General features: G+C 49.2%; 1 protein-coding gene across 3 annotated transcripts in view; it reads right to left on the bottom strand.

Annotated features, from left to right (window-relative positions):
• Nucleotides 1–25,047, bottom strand: part of CACNA1H (calcium voltage-gated channel subunit alpha1 H) — a 606,200-nt gene that overhangs the window by 285,048 nt on the left and 296,105 nt on the right. For all 3 annotated transcript variants that reach the window (XM_073648442.1, XM_073648440.1, XM_073648441.1), the window contains exon 3: nucleotides 22,771–22,883. In XM_073648442.1, coding sequence (XP_073504543.1) covers nucleotides 22,771–22,883 — 113 coding nt within the window. The remainder of the gene's footprint in view (nucleotides 1–22,770; nucleotides 22,884–25,047) is intronic.

Genomic DNA, 25,047 nt, shown 5'->3' with positions numbered 1-25,047 from the left:
AGCCTCGGACGCCGGGTCCGGTAGAAAGCTTCTCAGTCAGGGCGAGCTCTGCAGCTGCCAGCCCCTGACTCGTAGTAGTATTGCTCCCACTGAGCTCCAGCTGTTTCTTCCTATGACTGTCTCTTGTCTCTACTCTCCTTGACTCCTAACCCTGCTTCAGCCCCGGGTTTATATAGGGGAAGTTCTTCCCCTCCCAAGACTGGGCAGGAGGTGTGGCATGCACAGGATCCCTGACCAAAGGACCTCCCACCTGCTCTCAGACATAACATCTCTATCACTGTGGCAACCAGACCCCTGGGGTGTCACATAAGCACAATACACTAGTCAGTTGTGCTACATCACAAAATCAGCTCTGCTATTTCCGTACATGATTCGGCCATATGAGTGTCTTGGCTGGAAGAGAACAGGTTAATTTTTTTTAATTGTCCCTCTGGAGGTCTGGATTGCATAGGACTGCTTGTTCGGTGTCTGGAGGATTGTTTGCTGTTAATAATATATAATGCTACGTTCTATTTCTGTATGGGATTAAAATATCAATTCAGCTCCCACTAGATTTATGCCGGAGATTCTGCAGTGGTCAGACAACACAAAGTGTACACGAGGAACCCACAGAAAGAAGGACAGAGATCAGTAATGTAATGTATGTACCCAGTGACTGCACCAGCAGAATAGTGAGTGCAGCTCTGGAGTATAATACAGGATGTAACTCAGGATCAGTACAGGATCAGTAATGTAATGTATGTACACAGTGACTGCACCAGCAGAATAGTGAGTGCAGCTCTGGAGTATAATACAGGATGTAACTCAGGATCAGTACAGGATCAGTAATGCAATGTATGTACACAGTGACTGCACCAGCAGAAAAGTGAGTGCAGCTCTGGGGTATAATACAGGAGGTAACTCAGGATCAGTACAGGATCACTAATGTAATGTATGTACACAGTGACTGCACTAGCAGAATAGTGAGTGCAGCTCTGGGGTATAATACAGAAGGTAACTCAGGATCAGTACAGGATCAGTAATGTAATGTATGTAGACAGTGACTGCACCAGCAGAATAGGGAGTGCAGCTCTGGAGTATAATACAGGATATAACTCAGGATCAGTAATGTAATGCATGTACACAGTGACTGCACCAGCAGAATAGCGAGTGCAGCTCTGGGGTATAATACAGGATGTAACTCAGGATCAGTAATGTAATGTATGTACACAGTGACAGCACCAGCAGAATAGTGAGTGCAGCTCTGGAGTATAATACAGGATGTAACTCAGGATCAGCACAGGATCAGTAATGTATGTACACAGTGACTGCACCAGCAGAATAGTGAGTGCAGCTCTGGAGTATAATACAGGATGTAACTCAGGATCAGTACAGGATCAGTAATGTAATGTATGTACACAGTGACTGCACCAGCAGAATAGTGAGTGCAGCTCTGGAGTATAGTACAGGATGTAACTCAGGTTCAGTAATGTAATGTATGTACACAGTGACTGCACCAGCAGAATAGTGAGCGCAGCTCTGGAGTATAATACAGGATGTAACTCAGGATCAGTACAGGATCAGTAATGTATGTACACAGTGACTGCACCAGCAGAATAGTGAGTGCAGCTCTGGAGTATAATACAGGATGTAACACAGGATCAGTAATGTAATGTATGTACACAGTGACTGCACCAGCAGAATAGTGAGTGCAGCTCTGGAGTATAATACAGGATGTAACTCAGGATCAGTAATGTCTGTACACAGTGACTGCACCAGCAGCATACTGGGTGCAGCTCTGATCAGCTGCTAGTCAGTGTGGTGATTGCGGGTGTGGTGGCTGCATATCCTGCTGTGAGCTCCTGATCTCTGAGAAACCAACACCTCTCCACCTGGGGACCTGCTTTCTCTCTTTCCCAGGGAGGGAGCGGGTTTCTGGGATGAGTGATGGAGCCAAGTCCCAGGCTTCTGCTTCCCGAACCAGACCGGCGGGGGGCAGAAGAAACCAGCAACCGGCCTGCACATCAGAGGACTCGGGGGTGAGACGCTGCACCAGGAGTCGCAGCAATGTGGCTCCTACTCCCCCCGGGATTGTGGAGACCCCCAGAAGCCGCAAGGCTTCCAGCATGGAGGAAAAGCCTGACAGCGGCGTGCAAGATGGCGCTCCTTCCGGAGGAAAGCTGAGTGCTCACGGAGGTGAGGCCGACCTCCCTGAGGGGGAATGGGCGCTGCAGGGACCCCGGGAGTCTGTGTCCACCTATGCCTCCCGGGTCATGATCCGCCTCCGTGAGTATGAAGATGCCAGTAAGCTCATCAGGAGGCTCCGGGAGGAGCTGCGCTGCACAAGCGCCAAAGCTGCGGGGGCCTCCAAACCAAGGAAGGCAAAACTCCAAGCCGAGGTAAAAAGACTGAGCAGTGAAATTCAACGCCTGGAACTTAGGAAAGCCACCATCAGGGAGCAGAGTGGTCCTTTCAAAGAAAAACTTATAAATGAAGACCGCTTTAGAGAAATAAATACAACAGGAGGAACAGAGTATATATAGGCATAAAATCAGTATAGCTTTATTAGATACAAAATAGTAAAAGGGCCACGACAGTGGCGACACAAAGTACATAACAAATTACAAAATGCAGTACATGGTAACATATATAGGGGATATATGTAGCAGAAACCCCCCCAAAGGAAAAAGAGGAAAGGCAAGCAAAAAACATGTAGGATATACCATAAATGGAGAGTATCCGCACAAGTGTGCAGGTATACCTGAAATGTTAAGAAAAATTCTAGTATCGCTTACCAGTCAATAATAGGGGGGGCCAGTAGAAAAAAGGTGACAGGCAGACCGGGAACAGGATAAGCTTAAGATGCCAAGTGACCAAAAGAGAACCTCGACGCGCGTTTCGCCCCTCTATTATGGGCTTTCTCAAGAGGCATAAGCTTATGAAGGGCAAGGACCTTTTTACAGTTTTTTCACAAGGTCACGTGACCGCGATGTTCGCCACGTGACCGGAAGTGAAGGAGTGACCGATGCTAGTCGGCGCATGCGCTAGGCGTCAGAAATTGTCGGCGCGGGCAAAGTCCGTCACCCGGCAACGCACACGCCGGAAACACAAGGTATGTGAACCGGAAGTGTGCGGCCAGGGGAGAGACGGCCATGCCCGGGCCGAGAGCAGCGCGCCCAAAGCGCATGCGCACCGCATTATATGTCACCAGGCAACATAATGGCCAATAGCAGAGAGCGGTGTCCAAAAGAAGGGGGTAACAGAAAATCAAACATACATTGGTCCTGCATTGCATTGTACATATCAGGTTAAATAGATAATGATACGAGTCACGACAGTACAACAACAGATGTATGAAAATATCCATATATGCAATACGCAGGGCCGGTCTCATTGAATCCAGTGATGTTGATCAGCACATAAATTTAGGGTATAGTTCTGTTCTCGTGCTATATATAGACCAAAAACGGAAAAGGGCCCAGGGAAGAAGAAAAGGAGAAAAATAAATAATGATTAAAAGGTAAAAAAACAAATATTAAAAATACCAAATAATAATTAAAAACAAGGAATGGCCAAAACGGCAAAATTTGGTTATATGGCATCCAAGGCGGAGAACGATATAACAGGCGAGGCCCATGTCACAAAAAGGGGGCAAAACTTAGTGCCTCATTAAGGCCCCGAGGGGACATGGTGTTCAAGCGTACCATCCATTTTGTTTCCATTTGACCAAGGACGGACCTTTGCCCAGTCACCCCCACGGTTGCCAAGATGTAAAATATCAATTCCACACACTTTTAAGGATTTTGGATCGCAATTATATTTGCGTTGAAAGTGTCGTGGGATAGTTTTTAGCTCCCGTGGGTCGGCCACCGTTCTGGCCGCGCCAAGGTTTGGCTTTTTCCCCTGCGGCCACTGTCTGGCATGCGCCATGCCGTGCGCTCTGTCTCCTTTTCCTCATCCGATGGCTCCCGTGAATACCAAATTCGTAATTATATATCCTGTGGTTCAACACATGTGATCTACTACGCAACCTGCGCTTGTAATTTAATTTACATTGGTTTGACCACGAGAGAGCTAAGAGTGAGGATACGGGAGCACGTGCGCGAAATTGGCGCGGCCAGAACGGTGGCCGACCCACGGGAGCTAAAAACTATCCCACGACACTTTCAACGCAAACATAATTGCGATCCAAAATCCTTAAAAGTGCGTGGAATTGATATTTTACATCTTGGCTCCCGTGGGGGTGACTGGGCAAAGGTCCTTGGTCAAATGGAAACAAAATGGATGGTACGCTTGAACACCATGTCCCCTCGGGGCCTTAATGAGGCACTAAGTTTTGCCCCCTTTTTGTAACATGGGCCTCGCCTGTTATATCGTTCTCCGCCTTGGATGCCATATAACCAAATTTTGCCGTTTTGGCCATTCCTTGTTTTTAATTATTATTTGGTATTTTTAATATTTGTTTTTTTACCTTTTAATCATTTTCTTTTTTTCTCCTTTTCTTCTTCCCTGGGCCCTTTTCCGTTTTTGGTCTATATATAGCACGAGAACAGAACTATACCCTAAATTTATGTGCTGATCAACATCACTGGATTCAATGAGACCGGCCCTGCGTATTGCATATATGGATATTTTCATACATCTGTTGTTGTACTGTCGTGACTCGTATCATTATCTATTTAACCTGATATGTACAATGCAATGCAGGACCAATGTATGTTTGATTTTCTGTTACCCCCTTCTTTTGGACACCGCTCTCTGCTATTGGCCATTATGTTGCCTGGTGACATATAATGCGGTGCGCATGCGCTTTGGGCGCGCTGCTCTCGGCCCGGGCATGGCCGTCTCTCCCCTGGCCGCACACTTCCGGTTCACATACCTTGTGTTTCCGGCGTGTGCGTTGCCGGGTGACGGACTTTGCCCGCGCCGACAGTTTCTGACGCCTAGCGCATGCGCCGACTAGCATCGGTCACTCCTTCACTTCCGGTCACGTGGCGAACATCGCGGTCACGTGACCTTGTGAAAAAACTTTAAAAAGGTCCTTGCCCTTCATAAGCTTATGCCTCTTGAGAAAGCCCATAATAGAGGGGCGAAACGCGCGTCGAGGTTCTCTTTTGGTCACTTGGCATCTTAAGCTTATCCTGTTCCCGGTCTGCCTGTCACCTTTTTTCTACTGGCCCCCCCTATTATTGACTGGTAAGCGATACTAGAATTTTTCTTAACATTTCAGGTATACCTGCACACTTGTGCGGATACTCTCCATTTATGGTATATCCTACATGTTTTTTGCTTGCCTTTCCTCTTTTTCCTTTGGGGGGGTTTCTGCTACATATATCCCCTATATATGTTACCATGTACTGCATTTTGTAATTTGTTATGTACTTTGTGTCGCCACTGTCGTGGCCCTTTTACTATTTTGTATCTAATAAAGCTATACTGATTTTATGCCTATATATACTCTGTTCCTCCTGTTGTATTTATATTCAATATTGAGTAGGCTTGTGGCTATTAGAAGCTATGAATTTTCTGGTTGTCTTTTCGCCACGACCTTAAAAGATGAAGGCCGCCCTATGTATACCGCTTTAGAGAAATGGCTGATACCAGAGAGCAAAGGCAGATAGGGCTGCAGCCTGAGAGCCAGGTGGATGATGAGAGTGATGATGACCAGCAGCAAGCCCCACCTGGCAGCCTGCAAAGTCACCCGCAGGCCACGTGCAACGAGCTCCCTGCAGGACAGGCGACAGTGACATCCGGTCGCAGTTCTGCCGGCTCTGGGGAGGACAGTGACAGCAGCGGCCAGGGAGGGGCGCTAATGGCGGAGATTAAGCTCCTGGAGTCCCCAGTGTGCCTCCAAAACTTCCATCTTGGTGACGATCTACCAGAAGAGGCACCTGGGGGCCACAAAAAGGCAAAGAAGACCAAGCCAAAGCTGCAGGAAGCGGTAAGATACGTATATGCCCCCCTCCCTGTACCCCCTGAGTCGGCGGCAGGCTCAGCTCGCTGTATAAGCCCCGTTGCCCAGCCCAGCCCGGGTTCTGCTGTGGATCCGGTGCAAAGGCGCGGGGAGATTACAGAGCGCGGTAGTGAGGCGCAGAGCTCCGTCTCTGCTTGTAGTAGCGGGGACGCAGCAGGAGGTGCATCAGCCGAGAGGCTGGACAGTGAGGGCGGCCCGGCGGCGGGCGTTCCATCAGGCCACGATGCTGTGGTGCGCTCCTCAGTGGGAGGGGGGAGCAGCCCGGTGTCGGGGGCAGCTCCGGTAGCCTCGGCGCCTCTGAATGCTGTTGCCGCTGATCACTTAGTTGAGAAGCGGCGGCAGTGTGAGGGGGCTGTCGGGGCTGAGCTTTCCGGTCCTCCCACGAAAGTGCTATTTTGTGTTGGCGTCGCTGGTCCGGAAGATCCTGATGCTAAAGATCAGCGGTGCCTAACTGCAGCTAGAGATCAGCGGCACATTATACCAAATGCCAAACAGTGGAAATTACCGACCGATGATGTGGAGGACACACATAAGACCGGGGGTGAGGTCGCCTCCAGCTCTATGGAGGTGACTGAGCCCCTTGTGCCTGATGCGGAGGTCAAAAGGTCATCCACCATTGTTACTGGTCCAGCAGGAATGAATGTGGTGGTGGAGGTGAATGAGGATAATTCATTGTCTAGTGGTGTGGTTGGTGGTTTGGTGGAGGGTGAGATGGAGGTGGGTAATGGTGATACTGTTGGGGCTGATGTGGTCACTGGTCCGGTTGCCCCCCCGGGGGTGGCAACACCTGTCCAGAGTTATGCCAGTGTCACCTCCGGGGCAAATAGGGCATCCTCCTCGTCTCCGGGCTTTGGGGACGGCATGTTGCAACGGCGCCTTCTGGAGGCTCTAAAGAAGGGGGAGAGATCACTAATGGTAGAGGGTAAAGAGGTTGATCTATCCTTCTGGATAGAGAGGCATGGCCTCGGGGCCTTCCGAGAGCAAAAAGGGGGAGATACAGTGTGGTCCCTCCCAACAGCCGGGACAGGCAGTGTGCGTAGGAATGTGGTCCGTCTTCGGTGGAGGGGCAGTGATGCATGTCCGCCAAGGTCTAAAGTTGTGGAGCTCCTGCTGAGGATGGGCTTCAAGGCGATTGACATCTACGCCTTGATACATCCCTATTCCACGCCTGAGTTTGATGTCAGCTTTGTTCGGCCGGAGGGGCTTGAGCTCTTCTGGGCGAATTATGAGTTGGCAAAAAATGAGCCTGGCTGGCGAGACTTTGCCGTTCAGGCAGTGTCTCGCTAAAACCAGATCAAGAAAGTGACCGTGATGACTCGTAACGAGTCGCTTTCTTGCTATGACATCATGACGTGGCTTGGTCGGTATGGAGAGGTGGTGGAGATGCCAAAGAAAAACCGCGACGAGTTTGGTATCTGGTCAGGGGCCTGGACGTTTATGGTAAAACTTAAGCGTTCAGGTGGTACGGTTGCCTACATTCCATCGTCTGCCTTCCTGGGTAGGGATCGTATCCTGGTCTTCTACCAGGGGCAACCGAAGCTCTGTCACAGGTGCGGCGACCCCACACACTTCAGTGCAAACTGCACCGTGCAGAAATGCGCGTTGTGTGGGGGTGTCGGCCATCTTGCCGCCTCTTGTGTGGAGATTAGGTGCCACCTGTGTGGTGAGTTAGGCCACCCATTCAGCCGTTGTCCTCGCTCCTTTGCTAATGCAGTCGAGACCCCGGTGGGAGTAAGCCGTGAGGCCGATTCTGCTGGAGAGGGGACTAGCAGGGGTGTGGGAGCTGAGGGGCCAGGGAAGAAAAGCAATAAAAAGACGCCTGCCCAGCTGAGGCGTCTAGACAAGCGCAGACAGGAGAGGGAGCGGGGCGAGCCCCAAACTACCGGGGCAGCCCCTGTCCTGGATGCCAGTGTTGCTGCTGAGGCCCCGAGGGATGATGAGTTGGATGAGGAGGTCAGGAGGATCCACAGGGAGGAAACTGCCTCTGCTTCAGAATCCTCCCATTATGAAAGTATGGATGAGGATAATAAGCAGTGGCTAGAGCACAAGCGTAAGCTCGGCACCAAAAAGAAGAGAAAGAAGGGAGATAAAACATCTTCTCCCGCTCTCACCAAGGTAGCTAAGGAAGGTAAAACCGACTCCCCTCTAGTTGGTCTTTCTAACCGGTTCCAAGCCCTTGATAACATTTCTTCCTCTGAGGAGGAGGCTGAGGGTGAGGTTCCGGCTTCAGCGGAGCTTACAGGGGGCGCCGAGTCTCCTTCTCCTGGGGATGCAAGGTCCTTGGGGGGAGGGACTGGCCCAGAGTCCGGAGACGAGGACGAAAAAAGAAGGAAAAATGTGGGAATGGACACCTCTGTGTCATTAAAGAGGGGGAAGGATTCCTCCTCTGAGGCAGAGGATAAGGGGAGTGGGAAGAAGAAAGCCATCTAACTCAATCACCAATGATGGCAGTACCCACTCCGTTGACGCTGGCGTCCATTAATGTCGCCAGCATTAAGTCAAACATGGCTAGATTTGCGGCCTTTGATTTTCTCAGCCAGGTTGAAGCTGACATTTTCTTTTTGCAAGAGACCAGGCTGCCAAATATGGCAGAGCTGTTTATAGCTAAGAGGGAGTGGAGACTCGGGCCCTCCTATTGGTCTCTTGCGGCCGAGCCGTATAGCGGAGTGGCGGTCCTTTTTACCGCACCGGTAGAATGCCAACGGGTTATTGAGTTAGAAATGGGGAGGTGCCTGATATTAGATGTCCTCATGAAGGGACAAGAGCTTCGGCTCATTAACATCTATGGTCCCCAATCTAAATGGGACCGGAAGTGTCTCTTTATGAGGATCAAGCCCTACCTTTTTACGAGTCGGCAGGTCGTCTTTGGAGGGGACTTCAACACTGTCACGAGGCCCCGGGATAGAGGAGGTTCCAGAGACAAGCTGACTTATGATAGCGTCGCCCTTAATAGTATAGCTAGTGAGGCTCGCCTGGTGGATGTCCACATCCGGCACACCGCAGGCCATGAGGGGTTCACCTATCATAGAGGTAACTGTAGGTCCAGGATAGACAGGTTTTATTTAAAGGAGGAAGCCGTCTCTTCAGCAGTATCTGTTGTTGAGGTGGAGTTCTCCGATCACTGTTTGATTTTGTTTTCCCTGAATGTTACAGAGACCCCCCGGATGGGAAGAGGCTTTTGTCTCTTGGAAGAAGCGGAGATAAGACAGTCCTTTGAGGATTTTCTTCAGAGCCAGGTACCCTTACTGGATCTTTGTAGTAGTAAGTCAGAGTGGTGGGAGATGTTTAAGAAAAGGGTGGCGAGATTCTTCCGCCAGCTCTCGAGCCTCAGGAGCCTGGACAGGTACCGCCTGTATCAGGGCCTGAGGAGGAAACTCGAGCATCTTGTCTCAACTGGAGGTAGCCGCGAGGAGATCTCCAGAGTGAAATCTTTGCTAATGAGGTGTCAGTATGATAGACACGCATCTTTGGTTTTTGAGAGGGATTTAGGGAAGTACCGCTCGCCCGACCCTTATAGAAACTGCAAGATGTCAGTGAATAGTAAAGTTGTTACAGGACTGGTTGACACTGCGGGGTCCCTGAAAAGATCCAGATCAGGGATCCTGGAGGTCGTCAGATCCTTCTACTCGCACCTCTTGGGGAAGAGGGATCTGGATTGGGATGAGATGTCGGCTTTTCTGGCTGAAGCTGTCCCCGAACCAGGGGTAGACCCCCTCTCTTGGCGTTTTGACAGAGATGATCAGGGAAGAGGAAGTTAAGTTGACGATTGAAGGGCTTGCCCTGAAGAAATCTCCTGGTCCGGATGGCTTAACATCTGAATTCTATAAGACCTTTAAGGACGCCTTGGTTCCCCTCTTGACTGAGGTATTCAATGAGTGTCTTTCCTCGGGCACTCTGCCAAAGTCAATGAGGAGGTCTGCCCTGATCATCTTGTCAAAGGGTAAGGACCCATCTTGCATTGAGAATTGGCGTCCCATAGCGCTTCTCAATGCAGACAGGAAGGTTTTGGCAAAGGTGCTGTTTAATCGGCTGGTGAAATTTGCACCCCAGCTCCTTTCGGGGGCCCAGCATTGCTCTGTTCCGGGCCGCAGTACAATTAGTGCTGTACTCTGTGTCCGAGAGGCGGTGGAGCAGGGTAGGTCTGGCCACTGGAAGGGGTACATGCTGTCATTGGACCAGGCAAAAGCGTTTGATCGGGTTAATCATGAGTACCTCTGGTCTGTCCTTCTGAGGTATGGCCTGCCGGGGGGGTTTGTTGATTGGCTTAAGACCTTGTACGCTGGGGCAGAGAGTTTCCCGCTTGTGAACGGTTGGATTGGCAGCTCTTTTGAGGTTGGGTGTGGTGTTCGCCAGGGTTGTCCCTTGAGCCCGCTACTGTACGTGTTTGCGATTGACCCACTTCTTAGGAGGGTGGAGCGTGGACCGTTGGCTGGGATCGGGATGGCCCGGGCAGCACCGGAAGCCACTCTGAGAGTGGTGGCGTATGCCGATGACGTCACCGTTTTTGTTTCCTTTGATGGGGAGGCAGAATGGCTGATGTCAGAGGTAAATCGCTACTCGGAGGCATCCGGGTCTAAGATCAACCGGGATAAGTGTGAGAGTCTCTGGCTGGGAGGAGGAGATCCTGGTTTTGATCTCCCGGACACCCTTCCAGAACCCAAAGTCTCTGCAAAAGTTCTTGGCATCGAATTTGGCCAGGGGGATTACCCCAAACAAAATTGGGACAGCAGGCTAGAGATCGCCACTCAGAAGGTGAACCAATGGAAGGGTTGGTCTTTGACCCTAAGGGAAAGGGTAAACCTGATCAAAACTTACCTGCTTCCTTTGCTGATCTATCTGGGCAGTGTGTGCATCTTGCCAGAGCCTCTCTGGACTCGGGTCTACAGTTTGTTCTTTCAACTGTTATGGGGGAATAGACTGAACCTGGTCAAGAGGGAGGTTACTTACCGTACGAGGAGACTAGGAGGGTTGGGTATGGTCAACCCTGTGGTATTCCTTGTGAATACCTTCATTAAGATCAATATTGCAAACCTCTGGAAAGAGAGGGCTCCTCCGTGAGTATTCTCCTGTAAGGGATGGTTTCAGCCTTTCTTCCAGGAATGGGAGACAGGAGGGCAAGTGAAGGATCTCCGCACACCGCATGGACATCTCCCGGCTTACGCTACCGTGGTTCTGAAGGTAATTCGCCGGTGGGGTCTGGGAATGTGGGAGGTCAGGACTCTGCCAAGAAAGCTCCTTGACAAAAGGGTTCTGTTGACCCATTTTCAGAGGCCTCTGGCGCTCAGGGATTGCCCAAGTCGGGATCTTGGGGTGGGTCTGCATCTTTTGAATTCTATCAGGATCCCCTCGAAGGTTTGGGACTTGGCTTGGCGCTGCTTCCATGGGAAACTGTGTGTGAGGGACAATCTGAAGTGTAGGAGCTCTGAGGACAGGAACTGTCCTCGGGAGCATTGTGGTACCATGCTTGAAAGCATGGACCACTTCCTGCTTCGTTGTCCCTTTAACACAGAGGTGTACAACAGGGTGGGCGCCTCCATTGGCTGGCCCCAGCTGGCCGGTCTCTCTTATGCGGAATGGGCCTATGGAGCATTCGGGGACCTGGGTGGTCGGGACCGCTGCACCTTATTTCTACTTAGCGCAGTGGTTAGGTATCACACGTGGAACGCACGGTGCTTAGTATCAACACAGCGGAAAATCCTCCCAGTGGACGATGTGTTTAGGACCATACTCGGTGACCTGGTGAAGGTGCGTTCTCTGGAGTATGAGAGACTGGGTACACGGAGGGCCGCTCTCCTCTGGAGGGGCTTTTCTTTCAGTGTGCCCTGGTCTGGTCATCTCCTCTCCTGGTGGGGGGCTGCTGCTGACACCATAGATTTTTGTTTTATTGATCAGTAGACAGTGATGTATGGCTGCAGGCGCCGAACTTGGGCTTTGTCAGTTGTGGTTATTGTATTGTTTGTTTCTGTATATATTGTATATATGGGTTTGGGTGGAGGTGTTAGGTTGGGTGGAGGGAAAAGGGGGGAGGTGGGTTCATCTTGTGGGACACTGGTTATTGGGGTGAAAAACTGGCACTGCCTGATCTGGCCTATGGACGTTGGACATGGACTGAGGCATGAGACGCAGGACCAGCTCTCAGGTCAGTGCCGGGGAGGGACTGGTGGGCTCGAGTGTGGGGTGTTTTGTTTTGTCTTGTATATATTTGTATAGTTAGTATTTATTTTATTTTATTTTATTTTATTTTATTTAAAAAAAAAAAAAAAAAAAATGTATATATTAGTTTGTATATAATTTGTCGATTATTGTTTATTATATTGTTATTATTTGTTTGGTAACCGGACCAGATGTCATGGTGTAGGTAGTTATTATTGTGTATATATGTATAATATGTGTGTGAGGAGAGAGGGAGCGGCTGGACCAGTTTCATTACATTGTTTATTTTCTGGTTATTATTATTGTTATGTTTTTCATTTTTATAATAAAAGATCTACAGGATGTAACTCAGGATCAGTACAGGATCAGTAATGTAATGTATGTACACAGTGACTGCACCAGCAGAATAGTGAGTGCAGCTCTAGAGTATAATACAGGATCAGTAATGTAATGTATGTACACAGTGACTGCACCAGCAGAATAGTGAGTGCAGCTCTGGAGTATAATACAGGATGTAACTCAGGATCAGTAATGTAATGTATATACACAGTGACTGCACCAGCAGAATAGTGAGTGCAGCTCTGGAGTATAATACAGGATGTAACTCAGGGTCAGTACAGGATCAGTAATGTAATGTATGTACACAGTGACTGCACCAGCAGAATAGTGAGTGCAGCTCTGGAGTATAATACAGGATCAGTAATGTAATGTATGTTCAGAGTGACAACACCAGCAGAATAGTGAGTGCAGCTCTGGAGTATAATACAGGATGTAACTCAGGATCAGTACAGGATCAGTAATGTAATGAATGTACACAGTGACTGCACCAGCAGAATAGTGCGTGCAGCTCTGGAGTATAATACAGGATGAAACTCTGGATCAGTAATGTAATGTATGTACACAGTGACTGCACCAGCAGAATAGTGAGTGCAGCTCTGGGGTATAATACAGGATGTAACTCAGGATCAGTAATGTAATGTATGTACACAGTGACTGCACCAGCAGAATAGTGAGTGCAGCTCTGGAGTATAATACAGGATGTAACTCAGGATCAGTAATGTAATGTATGTACACAGTGATTGCACCAGCAGAATAATGAGTGCAGCTCTGGAGTATAATACAGGATGTAACTCAGGATCAGTAATGTAATGTATGTACACAGTGACTGCACCAGCAGAATAGTGAGTGCAGCTCTGGAGTATAATACTGGATGTAACGCAGGATCAGTACAGGATCAGTAATGTAATGTATGTACACAGTGACTGCACCAGCAGAATAGTGAGTGCAGCTCTGGGGTATAATACAGGATGTAACTCAGGATCAGTACAGGATCAGTAATGTAATGTATGTACACAGTGACTCCACCAGCAGCATACTGGGTGCAGCTCTGGAGTATAATACAGGATGTAACTCAGGATCAGTAATGTAATGTATGTACACAGTGACTGCACCAGCAGAATAGTGAGTGCAGCTCTGGAGTATAATACTGGATGTAACTCAGGATCAGTACAGGATCAGTAATGTAATGTATGTACACAGTGACTGCACCAGCAGAATAGTGAGTGCAGCTCTGGGGTATAATACAGGATGTAACTCAGGATCAGTACAGGATCAGTAATGTAATGTATGTACACAGTGACTCCACCAGCAGCATACTGGGTGCAGCTCTGATCAGCTGCTAGTCAGTGTGCTGATTACGGGTGTGGTGGCTGCATATCCTGCTGTGAGCTCCTGATCTCTGAGAAACCAACACCTCTCCACCTGGGGACCTGCTTTCTCTCTTTCCCAGGGAGGGAGCGGGTTTCTGGGATGAGTGATGGAGCCAAGTCCCAGGCTTCTGCTTCCCGAACCAGGCCGGCGGGGGGCAGAAGAAACCAGCAACCGGCCTGCACATCAGAGGACTCGGGGGTGAGACGCTGCACCAGGAGTCGCAGCAATGTGGCTCCTACTCCCCCCGGGATTGTGGAGACCCCCAGAAGCCGCAAGGCTTCCAGCATGGAGGAAAAGCCTGACAGCGGCGTGCAAGATGGCGCTCCTTCCGGAGGAAAGCTGAGTGCTCACGGAGGTGAGGCCGACCTCCCTGAGGGGGAATGGGCGCTGCAGGGACCCCGGGAGTCTGTGTCCACCTATGCCTCCCGGGTCATGATCCGCCTCCGTGAGTATGAAGATGCCAGTAAGCTCATCAGGAGGCTCCGGGAGGAGCTGCGCTGCACAAGCGCCAAAGCTGCGGGGGCCTCCAAACCAAGGAAGGCAAAACTCCAAGCCGAGGTAAAAAGACTGAGCAGTGAAATTCAACGCCTGGAACTTAGGAAAGCCACCATCAGGGAGCAGAGTGGTCCTTTCAAAGAAAAACTTATAAATGAAGACCGCTACAGAGAAATGGCTGATACCAGAGAGCAAAGGCAGATAGGGCTGCAGCCTGAGAGCCAGGTGGATGATGAGAGTGATGATGACCAGCAGCAAGCCCCACCTGGCAGCCTGCAAAGTCACCCGCAGGCCACGTGCAGCGAGCTCCCTGCAGGACAGGCGACAGTGACATCCGGTCGCAGTTCTGCCGCCTCTGGGGAGGACAGTGACAGCAGCGGCCAGGGAGGGGCGCTAATGGCGGAGATTAAGCTCCTGGAGTCCCCAGTGTGCCTCCAAAACTTCCATCTTGGTGACGATCTACCAGAAGAGGCACCTGGGGGCCACAAAAAGGCAAAGAAGACCAAGCCAAAGCTGCAGAAAGCGATAAGATACGTACATGCCCCCCTCCCTGTACCCCCTGAGTCGGCGGCAGGCTCAGCTCGCTGTATAAGCCCCGTTGCCCAGCCCAGCCCGGGTTCTGCTGTGGATCCGGTGCAAAGGCGCGGGGAGATTACAGAGCGTGGTAATGAGGCGCAGAGATCCGTCTCTGCTTGTAGTAGCGGGGACGCAGCAGGAGGTGCATCAGCCGAGAGGCTGGACAGTGAGGGCGGCCCGGCGGCGGGCGTTCCATCAGGCCATGATGCTGTGGTGCGCTTCTCAGTGGGAGGGGGGAGCAGCCCGGTGTCGGGGGCAGCTCCGGTAGCCTCGGCGCCTCTGAATGCTGTTGCCGCTGATCACTTAGTTGAGAAGCGGCGGCAGTGTGAGGGGGCAGTTGGGGCTGAGCGTTCCGGTCCTCCCACGAAAGTGCTATTTTGTGTTGGCGTCGCTGGTCCGGAAAATCCTGATGCTAAAGATCAGCGGCGCCTCACAACAGCTAAAGATCAGCGGCACATTATACCAAATGCCAAACAGCGGAAATTCCCGACCGATGATGTGGAGGGCACACATAAGACCGGGGGTGAGGTCGCCTCCAGCTCTATGGAGGTGACTGAGCCCCTTGTGCCTGATGCGGAGGTCAAAAGGTCATCCACCATTGTTACTGGTCCAGCAGGAATGAATGTGGTGGTGGAGGTGAATGAGGATAATTCATTGTCTAGTGGTGTGGTTGCTGGTTTGGTGGAGGGTGAGATGGAGGTGGGTAATGGTGATACTGTTGGGGCTGATGTGGTCACTGGTCCGGTTGCCCCCCCGGGGGTGGCAACACCTGTCCAGAGTTATGCCAGTGTCACCTCCGGGGCAAATAGGGCATCCTCCTCGTCTCTGGGCTTTGGGGACGGCATGTTGCAACGGCGCCTTCTGGAGGCTCTAAAGAAGGGGGAGAGATCACTAATGGTAGAGGGTCGAGAGGTTGATCTATCCTTCTGGATAGAGAGGCATGGCCTCGGGGCCTTCCGAGAGCAAAAAGGGGGAGATACAGTGTGGTCCCTCCCAACAGCCGGGCCAGGCAGTGTGCGTAGGAATGTGGTCCGTCTTCGGTGGAGGGGCAGTGATGCATGTCCGCCAAGGTCTAAAGTTGTGGAGCTCCTGCTGAGGATGGGCTTCAAGGCGATTGACATCTACGCCTTGATACATCCCTATTCCACGCCTGAGTTTGATGTCAGCTTTGTTCGGCCGGAGGGGCTTGAGCTCTTCTGGGCGAATTATGAGTTGGCAAAAAATGAGCCCGGCTGGCGAGACTTTGCCGTTCAGGCAGTGTCTCGCCAAAACCAGATCAAGAAAGTGACCGTGATGACTCGTAACGAGTCGCTTTCTTGCTATGACATCATGACGTGGCTTGGTCGGTATGGAGAGGTGGTGGAGATGCCAAAGAAAAACCGCGACGAGTTTGGTATCTGGTCAGGGGCCTGGACGTTTATGGTAAAACTTAAGCGTTCAGGTGGTACGGTTGCCCACATTCCATCGTCTGCCTTCCTGGGTAGGGATCGTATCGTGGTCTTCTACCAGGGGCAACCGAAGCTCTGTCACAGGTGCGGCGACCCCACACACTTCAGTGCAAACTGCACCGTGCAGAAATGCGCGTTGTGTGGGGGTGTCGGCCATCTTGCCGCCTCTTGTGTGGAGATTAGGTGCCACCTGTGTGGTGAGTTAGGCCACCCATTCAGCCGTTGTCCTCGCTCCTTTGCTAATGCAGTCGAGACCCCGGTGGGAGTAAGCCGTGAGGCCGATTCTGCTGGAGAGGGGACTAGCAGGGGTGTGGGAGCTGAGGGGCCAGGGAAGAAAAGCAATAAAAAGACGCCTGCCCAGCTGAGGCGTCTAGACAAGCGCAGACAGGAGAGGGAGCGGGGCGAGCCCCAGAGTACCGGGGCAGCCCCTGTCCTGGATGCCAGTGTTGCTGCTGAGGCCCCGAGGGATGATGAGTTGGATGAGGAGGTCAGGAGGATCCACAGGGAGGAAACTGCCTCTGCTTCAGAATCCTCCCATTATGAAAGTATGGATGAGAATAATAAGCAGTGGCTAGAGCACAAGCGTAAGCTCGGCACCAAAAAGAAGAGAAAGAAGGGAGATAAAACATCTTCTCCCGCTCTGACCAAGGTACCTAAGGAAGGTAAAACCGACTCCCCTCTAGTTGGTCTTTCTAACCGGTTCCAAGCCCTTGATAACATCTCTTCCTCTGAGGAGGAGGCTGAGGGTGAGGTTCCGGCTTCAGCGGAGCTTACAGGGGGCGCCGAGTCTCCTTCTCCTGGGGATGCAAGGTCCTTGGGGGGAGGGACTGGCCCAGAGTCCGGAGACGAGGACGAAAAAAGAAGGAAAAATGTGGGAATGGACACCTCTGTGTCATTAAAGAGGGGGAAGGATTCCTCCTCTGAGGCAGAGGATAAGGGGAGTGGGAAGAAGAAAGCCATCTAACTCAATCACCAATGATGGTGGTACCCACTCCGTTGACGCTGGCGTCCATTAATGTCGCCAGCATTAAGTCAAACATGGCTAGATTTGCGGCCTTTGATTTTCTCAGCCGGGTTGAAGCTGACATTTTCTTTTTGCAAGAGACCAGGCTGCCAAATATGGCAGAGGTGTTTATAGCTAAGAGGGAGTGGAGACTCGGGCCCTCCTATTGGTCTCTTGCGGCCGAGCCGTATAGCGGAGTGGCGGTCCTTTTTACCGCACCGGTAGAATGCCGACGGGTTATTGAGTTAGAAATGGGGAGGTGCCTGATATTAGATGTCCTCATGAAGGGACAAGAGCTTTGGCTCATTAACATCTATGGTCCCATTCAGCTCCGCTGAAGCCGGAACCTCACCCTCAGCCTCCTCCTCAGAGGAAGAGATGTTATCAAGGGCTTGGAACCGGTTAGAAAGACCAACTAGAGGGGAGTCGGTTTTACCTTCCTTAGGTACCTTGGTCAGAGCGGGAGAAGATGTTTTAACTCCCTTCTTTCTCTTCTTTTTGGTGCCGAGCTTACGCTTGTGCTCTAGCCACTGCTTATTATCCTCATCCATACTTTCATAATGGGAGGATTCTAAATGGGACCGGAAGTGTCTCTTTATGAGGATCAAGCCCTACCTTTTTACGAGTCGGCAGGTCGTCTTTGGAGGGGACTTCAACACTGTCACGAGGCCCCGGGATAGAGGAGGTTCCAGAGACAAGCTGACTTATGATAGCGTCGCCCTTAATAGTATAGCTAGTGAGGCTCGCCTGGTGGATGTCCACATCCGGCACACCCCAGGCCACGAGGGGTTCACCTATCGTAGAGGTAACTGTAGGTCCAGGATAGACAGGTTTTATTTAAAGGAGGAAGCCGTCTCTTCAGCAGTATCTGTTGTTGAGGTGGAGTTCTCCGATCACTGTTTGATTTTGTTTTCCCTGAATGTTACAGAGACCCCCCGGATAGGAAGAGGCTTTTGGAGGCTCAATTCGTCTCTCTTGGAAGAAGCGGAGATAAGACAGTCCTTTGAGGATTTTCTTCAGAGCCAGGTACCCTTACTGGATCTTTGTAGTAGTAAGTCAGAGTGGTGGGAGATGTTTAAGAAAAGGGTGGCGAGATTCTTCCGCCAGCTCTCGAGCCTCAGGAGCCTGGACAGGTACCGCCTGTATCAGGGCCTGAGGAGGAAACTCGAGCATCTTGTCTCAACTGGAGGTAGCCGCGAGGAGATCTCCAGAGTGAAATCTTTGCTAATGAGGTGTCAGTATGATAGACACGCATCTTTGGTTTTTGAGAGGGATTACGGGAAGTACCGCTCGCCCGACCCTTATAGAAACTGCAAGATGTCAGTGAATAGTAAAGTTGTTACAGGACTGGTTGACACTGCGGGGTCCCTGAAAAGATCCAGATCAGGGATCCTGGAGGTCGTCAGATCCTTCTACTCGCACCTATTGGGGAAGAGGGATCTGGATTGGGATGAGATGTCGGCTTTTCTGGCTGAAGCCGTCCCCGAACCAGGGGTAGACCCCTCTCTTGGCGTTTTGACAGAGATGATCAGGGAAGAGGAAGTTAAGTTGGCGATTGAAGGGCTTGCCCTGAAGAAATCTCCCGGTCCGGATGGCTTAACATCTGAATTCTATAAGACCTTTAAGGACGCCTTGGTTCCCCTCTTGACTGAGGTATTCAATGAGTGTCTTTCCTCGGGCACTCTGCCAAAGTCAATGAGGAGGTCTGCCCTGATCATCTTGTCAAAGGGTAAGGACCCATCTTGCATTGAGAATTGGCGTCCCATAGCGCTTCTCAATGCAGACAGGAAGGTTTTGGCAAAGGTGCTGTTCAATCGGCTGGTGAAATTTGCACCCCAGCTCCTTTCGGGGGCCCAGCATTGCTCTGTTCCGGGCCGCAGTACAATTAGTGCTGTACTCTGTGTCCGAGAGGCGGTGGAGCAGGGTAGGGCTGGCCACTGGAAGGGGTACATGCTGTCATTGGACCAGGCAAAAGCTTTTGATCGGGTTAATCATGAGTACCTCTGGTCTGTCCTTCTGAGGTATGGCCTGCCGGGGGGGTTTGTTGATTGGCTTAAGACCTTGTACTCTGGGGCAGAGAGTTTCCCGCTTGTGAACGGTTGGATTGGCAGCTCTCTTGAGGTTGGGTGTGGTGTTCGCCAGGGTTGTCCCTTGAGCCCGCTACTGTACGTGTTTGCGATTGACCCACTTCTTAGGAGGGTGGAGCGTGGACCGTTGGCTGGGATCGGGATGGACCGGGCAGCACCGGAAGCCACTCTGAGAGTGGTGGCGTATGCCGATGACGTCACCGTTTTTGTTTCCTCTGATGGGGAGGCAGAATGGCTGATGTCAGAGGTAAATCGCTACTCGGAGGCATCCGGGTCTAAGATCAACCGGGATAAGTGTGAGAGTCTCTGGCTGGGAGGAGGAGATCCTGGTTTTGATCTCCCGGACACCCTTCCAGAACCCAAAGTCTCTGCAAAAGTTCTTGGCATCGAATTTGGCCAGGGGGATTACCCCAAACAAAATTGGGACAGCAGGCTAGAGATCGCCACTCAGAAGGTGAACCAATGGAAGGGTTGGTCTTTGACCCTAAGGGAAAGGGTAAACCTGATCAAAACTTACCTGCTCCCTTTACTGATCTATCTGGGCAGTGTGTGCATCTTGCCAGAGCCTCTCTGGACTCGGGTCTACAGTTTGTTCTTTCAACTGTTATGGGGGAATAGACTGAACCTGGGAGGTTACTTACCGTACGAGGAGACTAGGAGGGTTGGGTATGGTCAACCCTGTGGTATTCCTTGTGAATACCTTCATTAAGATCAATATTGCAAACCTCTGGAAAGAGAGGGCTCCTCCGTGGGTATTCTCCTGTAAGGGATGGTTTCAGCCTTTCTTCCAGGAATGGGAGACAGGAGGGCAAGTGAAGGATCTCCGCACACCGCATGGACATCTCCCGGCTTACGCTACCGTGGTTCTGAAGGTATTTCGCCGGTGGGGTCTGGGAATGTGGGAGGTCAGGACTCTGCCAAGGAAGCTCCTTGACAAAAGGGTTCTGTTGACCCATTTTCAGAGGCCTCTGGCGCTCAGGGATTGCCCAAGTCGGGATCTTGGGGTGGGTCTGCATCTTTTGAATTCTATCAGGATCCCCTCGAAGGTTTGGGACTTGGCTTGGCGCTGCTTCCATGGGAAACTGTGTGTGAGGGACAATCTGAAGTGTAGGAGCTCTGAGGACAGGAACTGTCCTCGGGAGCATTGTGGTACCATGCTTGAAAGCATGGACCACTTCCTGCTTCGTTGTCCCTTTAACACAGAGGTGTACAACAGGGTGGGCGCCTCCATTGGCTGGCCGCGGCTGGCCGGTCTCTCTTATGCGGAATGGGCCTATGGAGCATTCGGGGACCTGGGTGGTCGGGACCGCTGCACCTTATTTCTAGTTAGCGCAGTGGTTAGGTATCACACGTGGAACGCACGGTGCTTAGTATCGACGCAGCGGAAAATCCTCCCAGTGGACGATGTGTTTAGGACCATACTCGGTGACCTGGTGAAGGTGCGTTCTCTGGAGTATGAGAGACTGGGTACACGGAGGGCCGCTCTCCTCTGGAGGGGCTTTTCTTTTAGTGTGCCCTAGTCTGGTCATCTCCTCTCCTGGTGGGGGGCTGCTGCTGACACCATAGATTTTTGTTTTATTGATCAGTAGACAGTGATGTAGGGCTGCAGGCGCCGAACTTGGGCTTCGTCAGTTGTGGTTATTGTATTGTTTGTTTCTGTATATATTGTATATATGGGTTTGGGTGGAGGTGTTAGGTTGGGTGGAGGGAAAAGGGGGAGGTGGGTTCATCTTGTGGGACACTGGTTATTTGGGTGAAAAACTGGCACTGCCTGATCTGTCCTATGGACGTTGGACTGAGGCATGAGGCGTAGGACCAGCTCTCAGGTCAGTGCCGGGGAGGGACTGGTGGGCTCGAGTGTGGAGTGTTTTGTTTTGTCTTGTATATATTTGTATAGTTAGTATTTATTTAAAAAAAAAAAAGAATGTATATATTAGTTTGTATATAATTTGTCGGTTATTGTTTATTATATTGTTATTATTTGTTTGGTAACCGGACCAGATGTCATGGTGTAGGTAGTTATTATTGTGTATATGTATAATATGTGTGTGAGGAGAGAGAGAGCGGCTGGACCAGTTTCATTACATTGTTTATTTTCTGGTTATTAATTTTGTTATGTTTCTGTTATTATTATTGTTATGTTTTTCATTTTTATAATAAAAGATCTACAGGATGTAACTCAGGATCAGTAATGTAATGTATGTACACAGTGACTGCACCAGCAGAATAGTGAGTGCAGCTCTGGAGTATAATACAGGATGTAACTCAGGATCAGTAATGTAATGTATGTACACAGTGACTGCACCAGCAGAATAGTGAGTGCAGCTCTGGAGTATAGTACAGGATGTAACTCAGGATCAGTAATGTAATGTATGTACACAGTGACTGCACCAGCAGAATAGTGAGCGCAGCTCTGGAGTATAATACAGGATGTAACTCAGGATCAGTAATGTAATGTATGTACACAGTGACTGCACCAGCAGAATAGTGAGTGCAGCTCTGGGGTATAATACAGGATGTAACTCAGGATCAGTACAGGATCAGTAATGTAAAGTATGTACACAGTGACTGCACCAGCACAATAGTGAGTGCAGCTCTGGGGTATAATACAGGATGTAACTCAGGATCAGTACAAGATCAGTAATGTAATGTATGTACACTGTGACTGCACCAGCAGAATAGTGAGTGCAGATCTGGAGTATAATACAGGATGTAACTCAGGATCAGTAATGTAATGTATGTACACAGTGACTGCACCAGCAGAATAGTGAGTGCAGCTCTGGAGTATAGTACAGGATGTAACTCAGGATCAGTAATGTAATGTATGTACACAGTGACTGCACCAGCAGAATAGTGAGCGCAGCTCTGGAGTATAATACAGGATGTAACTCAGGATCAGTAATGTAATGTATGTACACAGTGACTGCACCAGCAGAATAGTGAGTGCAGCTCTGGGGTATAATACAGGATGTAACTCAGGATCAGTAATGTAATGTATGTACACTGTGACTGCACCAGCAGAATAGTGAGTGCAGATCTGGAGTATAATACAGGATGTAACTCAGGATCAGTAATGTAATGTATGTACACAGTGACTGCACCAGCAGAATAGTGAGTGCAGCTCTGGGGTATAATACAGGATGTAACTCAGGATCAGTACAAGATCAGTAATGTAATGTATGTACACTGTGACTGCACCAGCAGAATAGTGAGTGCAGCTCTGGAGTATAATACAGGATGTAACTCAGGATCAGTAATGTAATGTATGTACACAGTGACTGCACCAGCAGAATAGTGAGTGCAGCTCTGGAGTATAACACAGTCAAATATAAAGGTTATTCTTACCTCTAGGATTGTGCATCTCTCTGACAAGCAGTCCACATCCTCACAGGGCTGGAACATCCCGAGGGTGACACAATTCAGCAAAATGACCAGCATGCTGATGTGCTCAAACCACGTGGAGAGGACAAGAGTTAAGGCAAATTTAAGGAAATAGTGGAATACTTTATATAATTCACCGGCGCTGGCACAGACACATCTCATACACCTGTATATTACTACGGATAAGTAACAAGGCCGGATTCACATTAGGAAATCTGGGAAAGTTGGGTGACAACCTCAGTAAAATCGGCCATATTTATTGTTGTCAACTAGTTTTTCCACTTCAAAAGGACGACTTCCAACGTCCCTGGCAAAAGTCTCATGTGACGGGAGCAGGGGGTTGTTAATTGGCTAAATTATTATAAAAGACATGTCAGGACAAAGTATGGAAAATGCAGTCGGAAAAAGTGGTGGACACAGGGGAGAGGGAAGATTTCCATTGAGAAGAAAATATATTATCATTACTGTGATGAATGACGATGCGGCAAGAAAACATGGACACAGGAAATAATAGGACTAGATAGACTGATGTGAGGCAGGTAGGCGATAGATAGATAGATAGATAGAGAGAGATAGAGAGAGAGATAGATAGATAGATAGAGAGAGATAGATAGATAGAGAGAGAGAGAGAGATAGAGAGAGAGATAGATAGAGAGAGAGAGAGATAGATAGAGAGATAGATAGATAGAGATAGATAGATAGATAGAGAGAGAGAGAGAGATAGATAGAGAGAGATAGATAGAGAGAGATAGATAGAGAGAGAGAGAGAGAGAGATAGATAGAGAGATGGATAGAGAGATAGATAGAGAGAGAGAGAGAGAGATAGATAGATAGATAGAGAGAGAGAGATAGATAGATAGAGAGATAGAGAGAGAGATAGATAGAGAGAGAGATAGAGAGAGAGATAGATAGAGAGAGAGATAGAGAGAGAGATAGATAGATACTGTAGATATCCACACAAGAATGAAAGCATCGCTCATATAAAGTAATGTGGATGACACCTCAAATCAATTACCCAGTTATTGAGAGAATTATAGTCCAAGGTAAAAAAAGGCAGAATTTTAAAATTAAATAAAAAGTGAACTTGTGTTTATTCCTCCATATTATAGTGGTATAACAACCCTTCAGCTCTAAACTCAATACAGGAAAGAAAGAAATAAAGATAGAGAGGGAAAGAAAGAGAGAGGGAAAGAAAGAAGGAAAGAAAGAAAAAAAGAAAGATTGAAAGAAAGAAAGGAAGAAAGAAAGAAGGAAAGATAAATCTAAGAAAGAAAGTAAGAAAGAAAGAGAGGGAAAGAAAAATAAATAATGAATGAAAGAAATAAAGAAAGAAAGAGAGGGATAGAAAGATAGAAATGGATAAAGAATAAAAGAGAGAAAGGAGAGAAAGAAAGAAGCAAAAAACTGAATGAAAGAAAGAAAGAAAGAAAAAGCAGTAGAGAGAAAAAAAGGAAAGAAACAAAGAAGAGAGAGAGAGAAAGAAAGCAATAACCATTACTATACAGAGTATCTTCGCTCTGTTGTTTTGTACATTGATTCACAGTTGGTCAATAGTGGAGGAATTGTATATTGTAATGGTTATAGATAATAGATAGGAGCCGCACAGCGCACACTGTATGCAGCCAGCACACTGACAGCGTCATCACTGGTCCACGGTGACTGTACACCCCCATTTATACACCAGGGGTTCCTCCACAGAACTACAATAGCTTTACTTTACATATCTGTGGGTAACCTAAAGTGACACGCCACCTTTCAACTAATGTGACAACTTTGTCTTCTCAGGAAACCATCAGCGAGCAGCTGTTGATGGATCTGATACTGTTTATCTAGCTCACAAACATATTCTTGCTCAATATACAGTACAGACCAAAAGTTTGGACACACCTTCTCATTTAAGGATTTTTCTGTATTTTCATGACTTTGAAAATTGTACATTCACTCTGAAGGCATCAAAACTATGAATTAACACATGTGGAATTATATACTTAACAAAAAAGTGTGAAACAACTGAAAATATGTCTTATATTCTAGGTTCTTCAAAGTAGCCACCTTTTGCTTTGATGACTGCTGTGCACACTCTTGGCATTCTCTTGATGAGCTTCAAGAGGTAGTCACCAGAAATGGTTTTCACTTCACAGGTGTGCCCTGTCAGGTTTAATAAGTGGGATTTCTTGCCTTATAAATGGGGTTGGGACCATCAGTTGTGTTGTGCAGAAGTCAGGTGGATACACAGCTGAT

Source organism: Phyllobates terribilis, unplaced genomic scaffold, assembly GCF_046119375.1.
Source record: "Phyllobates terribilis strain yellow unplaced genomic scaffold, ASM4611937v1 Scaffold_9__5_contigs__length_417890890, whole genome shotgun sequence".
NCBI classification, from domain to species: domain Eukaryota; kingdom Metazoa; phylum Chordata; class Amphibia; order Anura; family Dendrobatidae; genus Phyllobates; species Phyllobates terribilis.
This window is presented reverse-complemented; position numbering and strand designations above follow the sequence as displayed.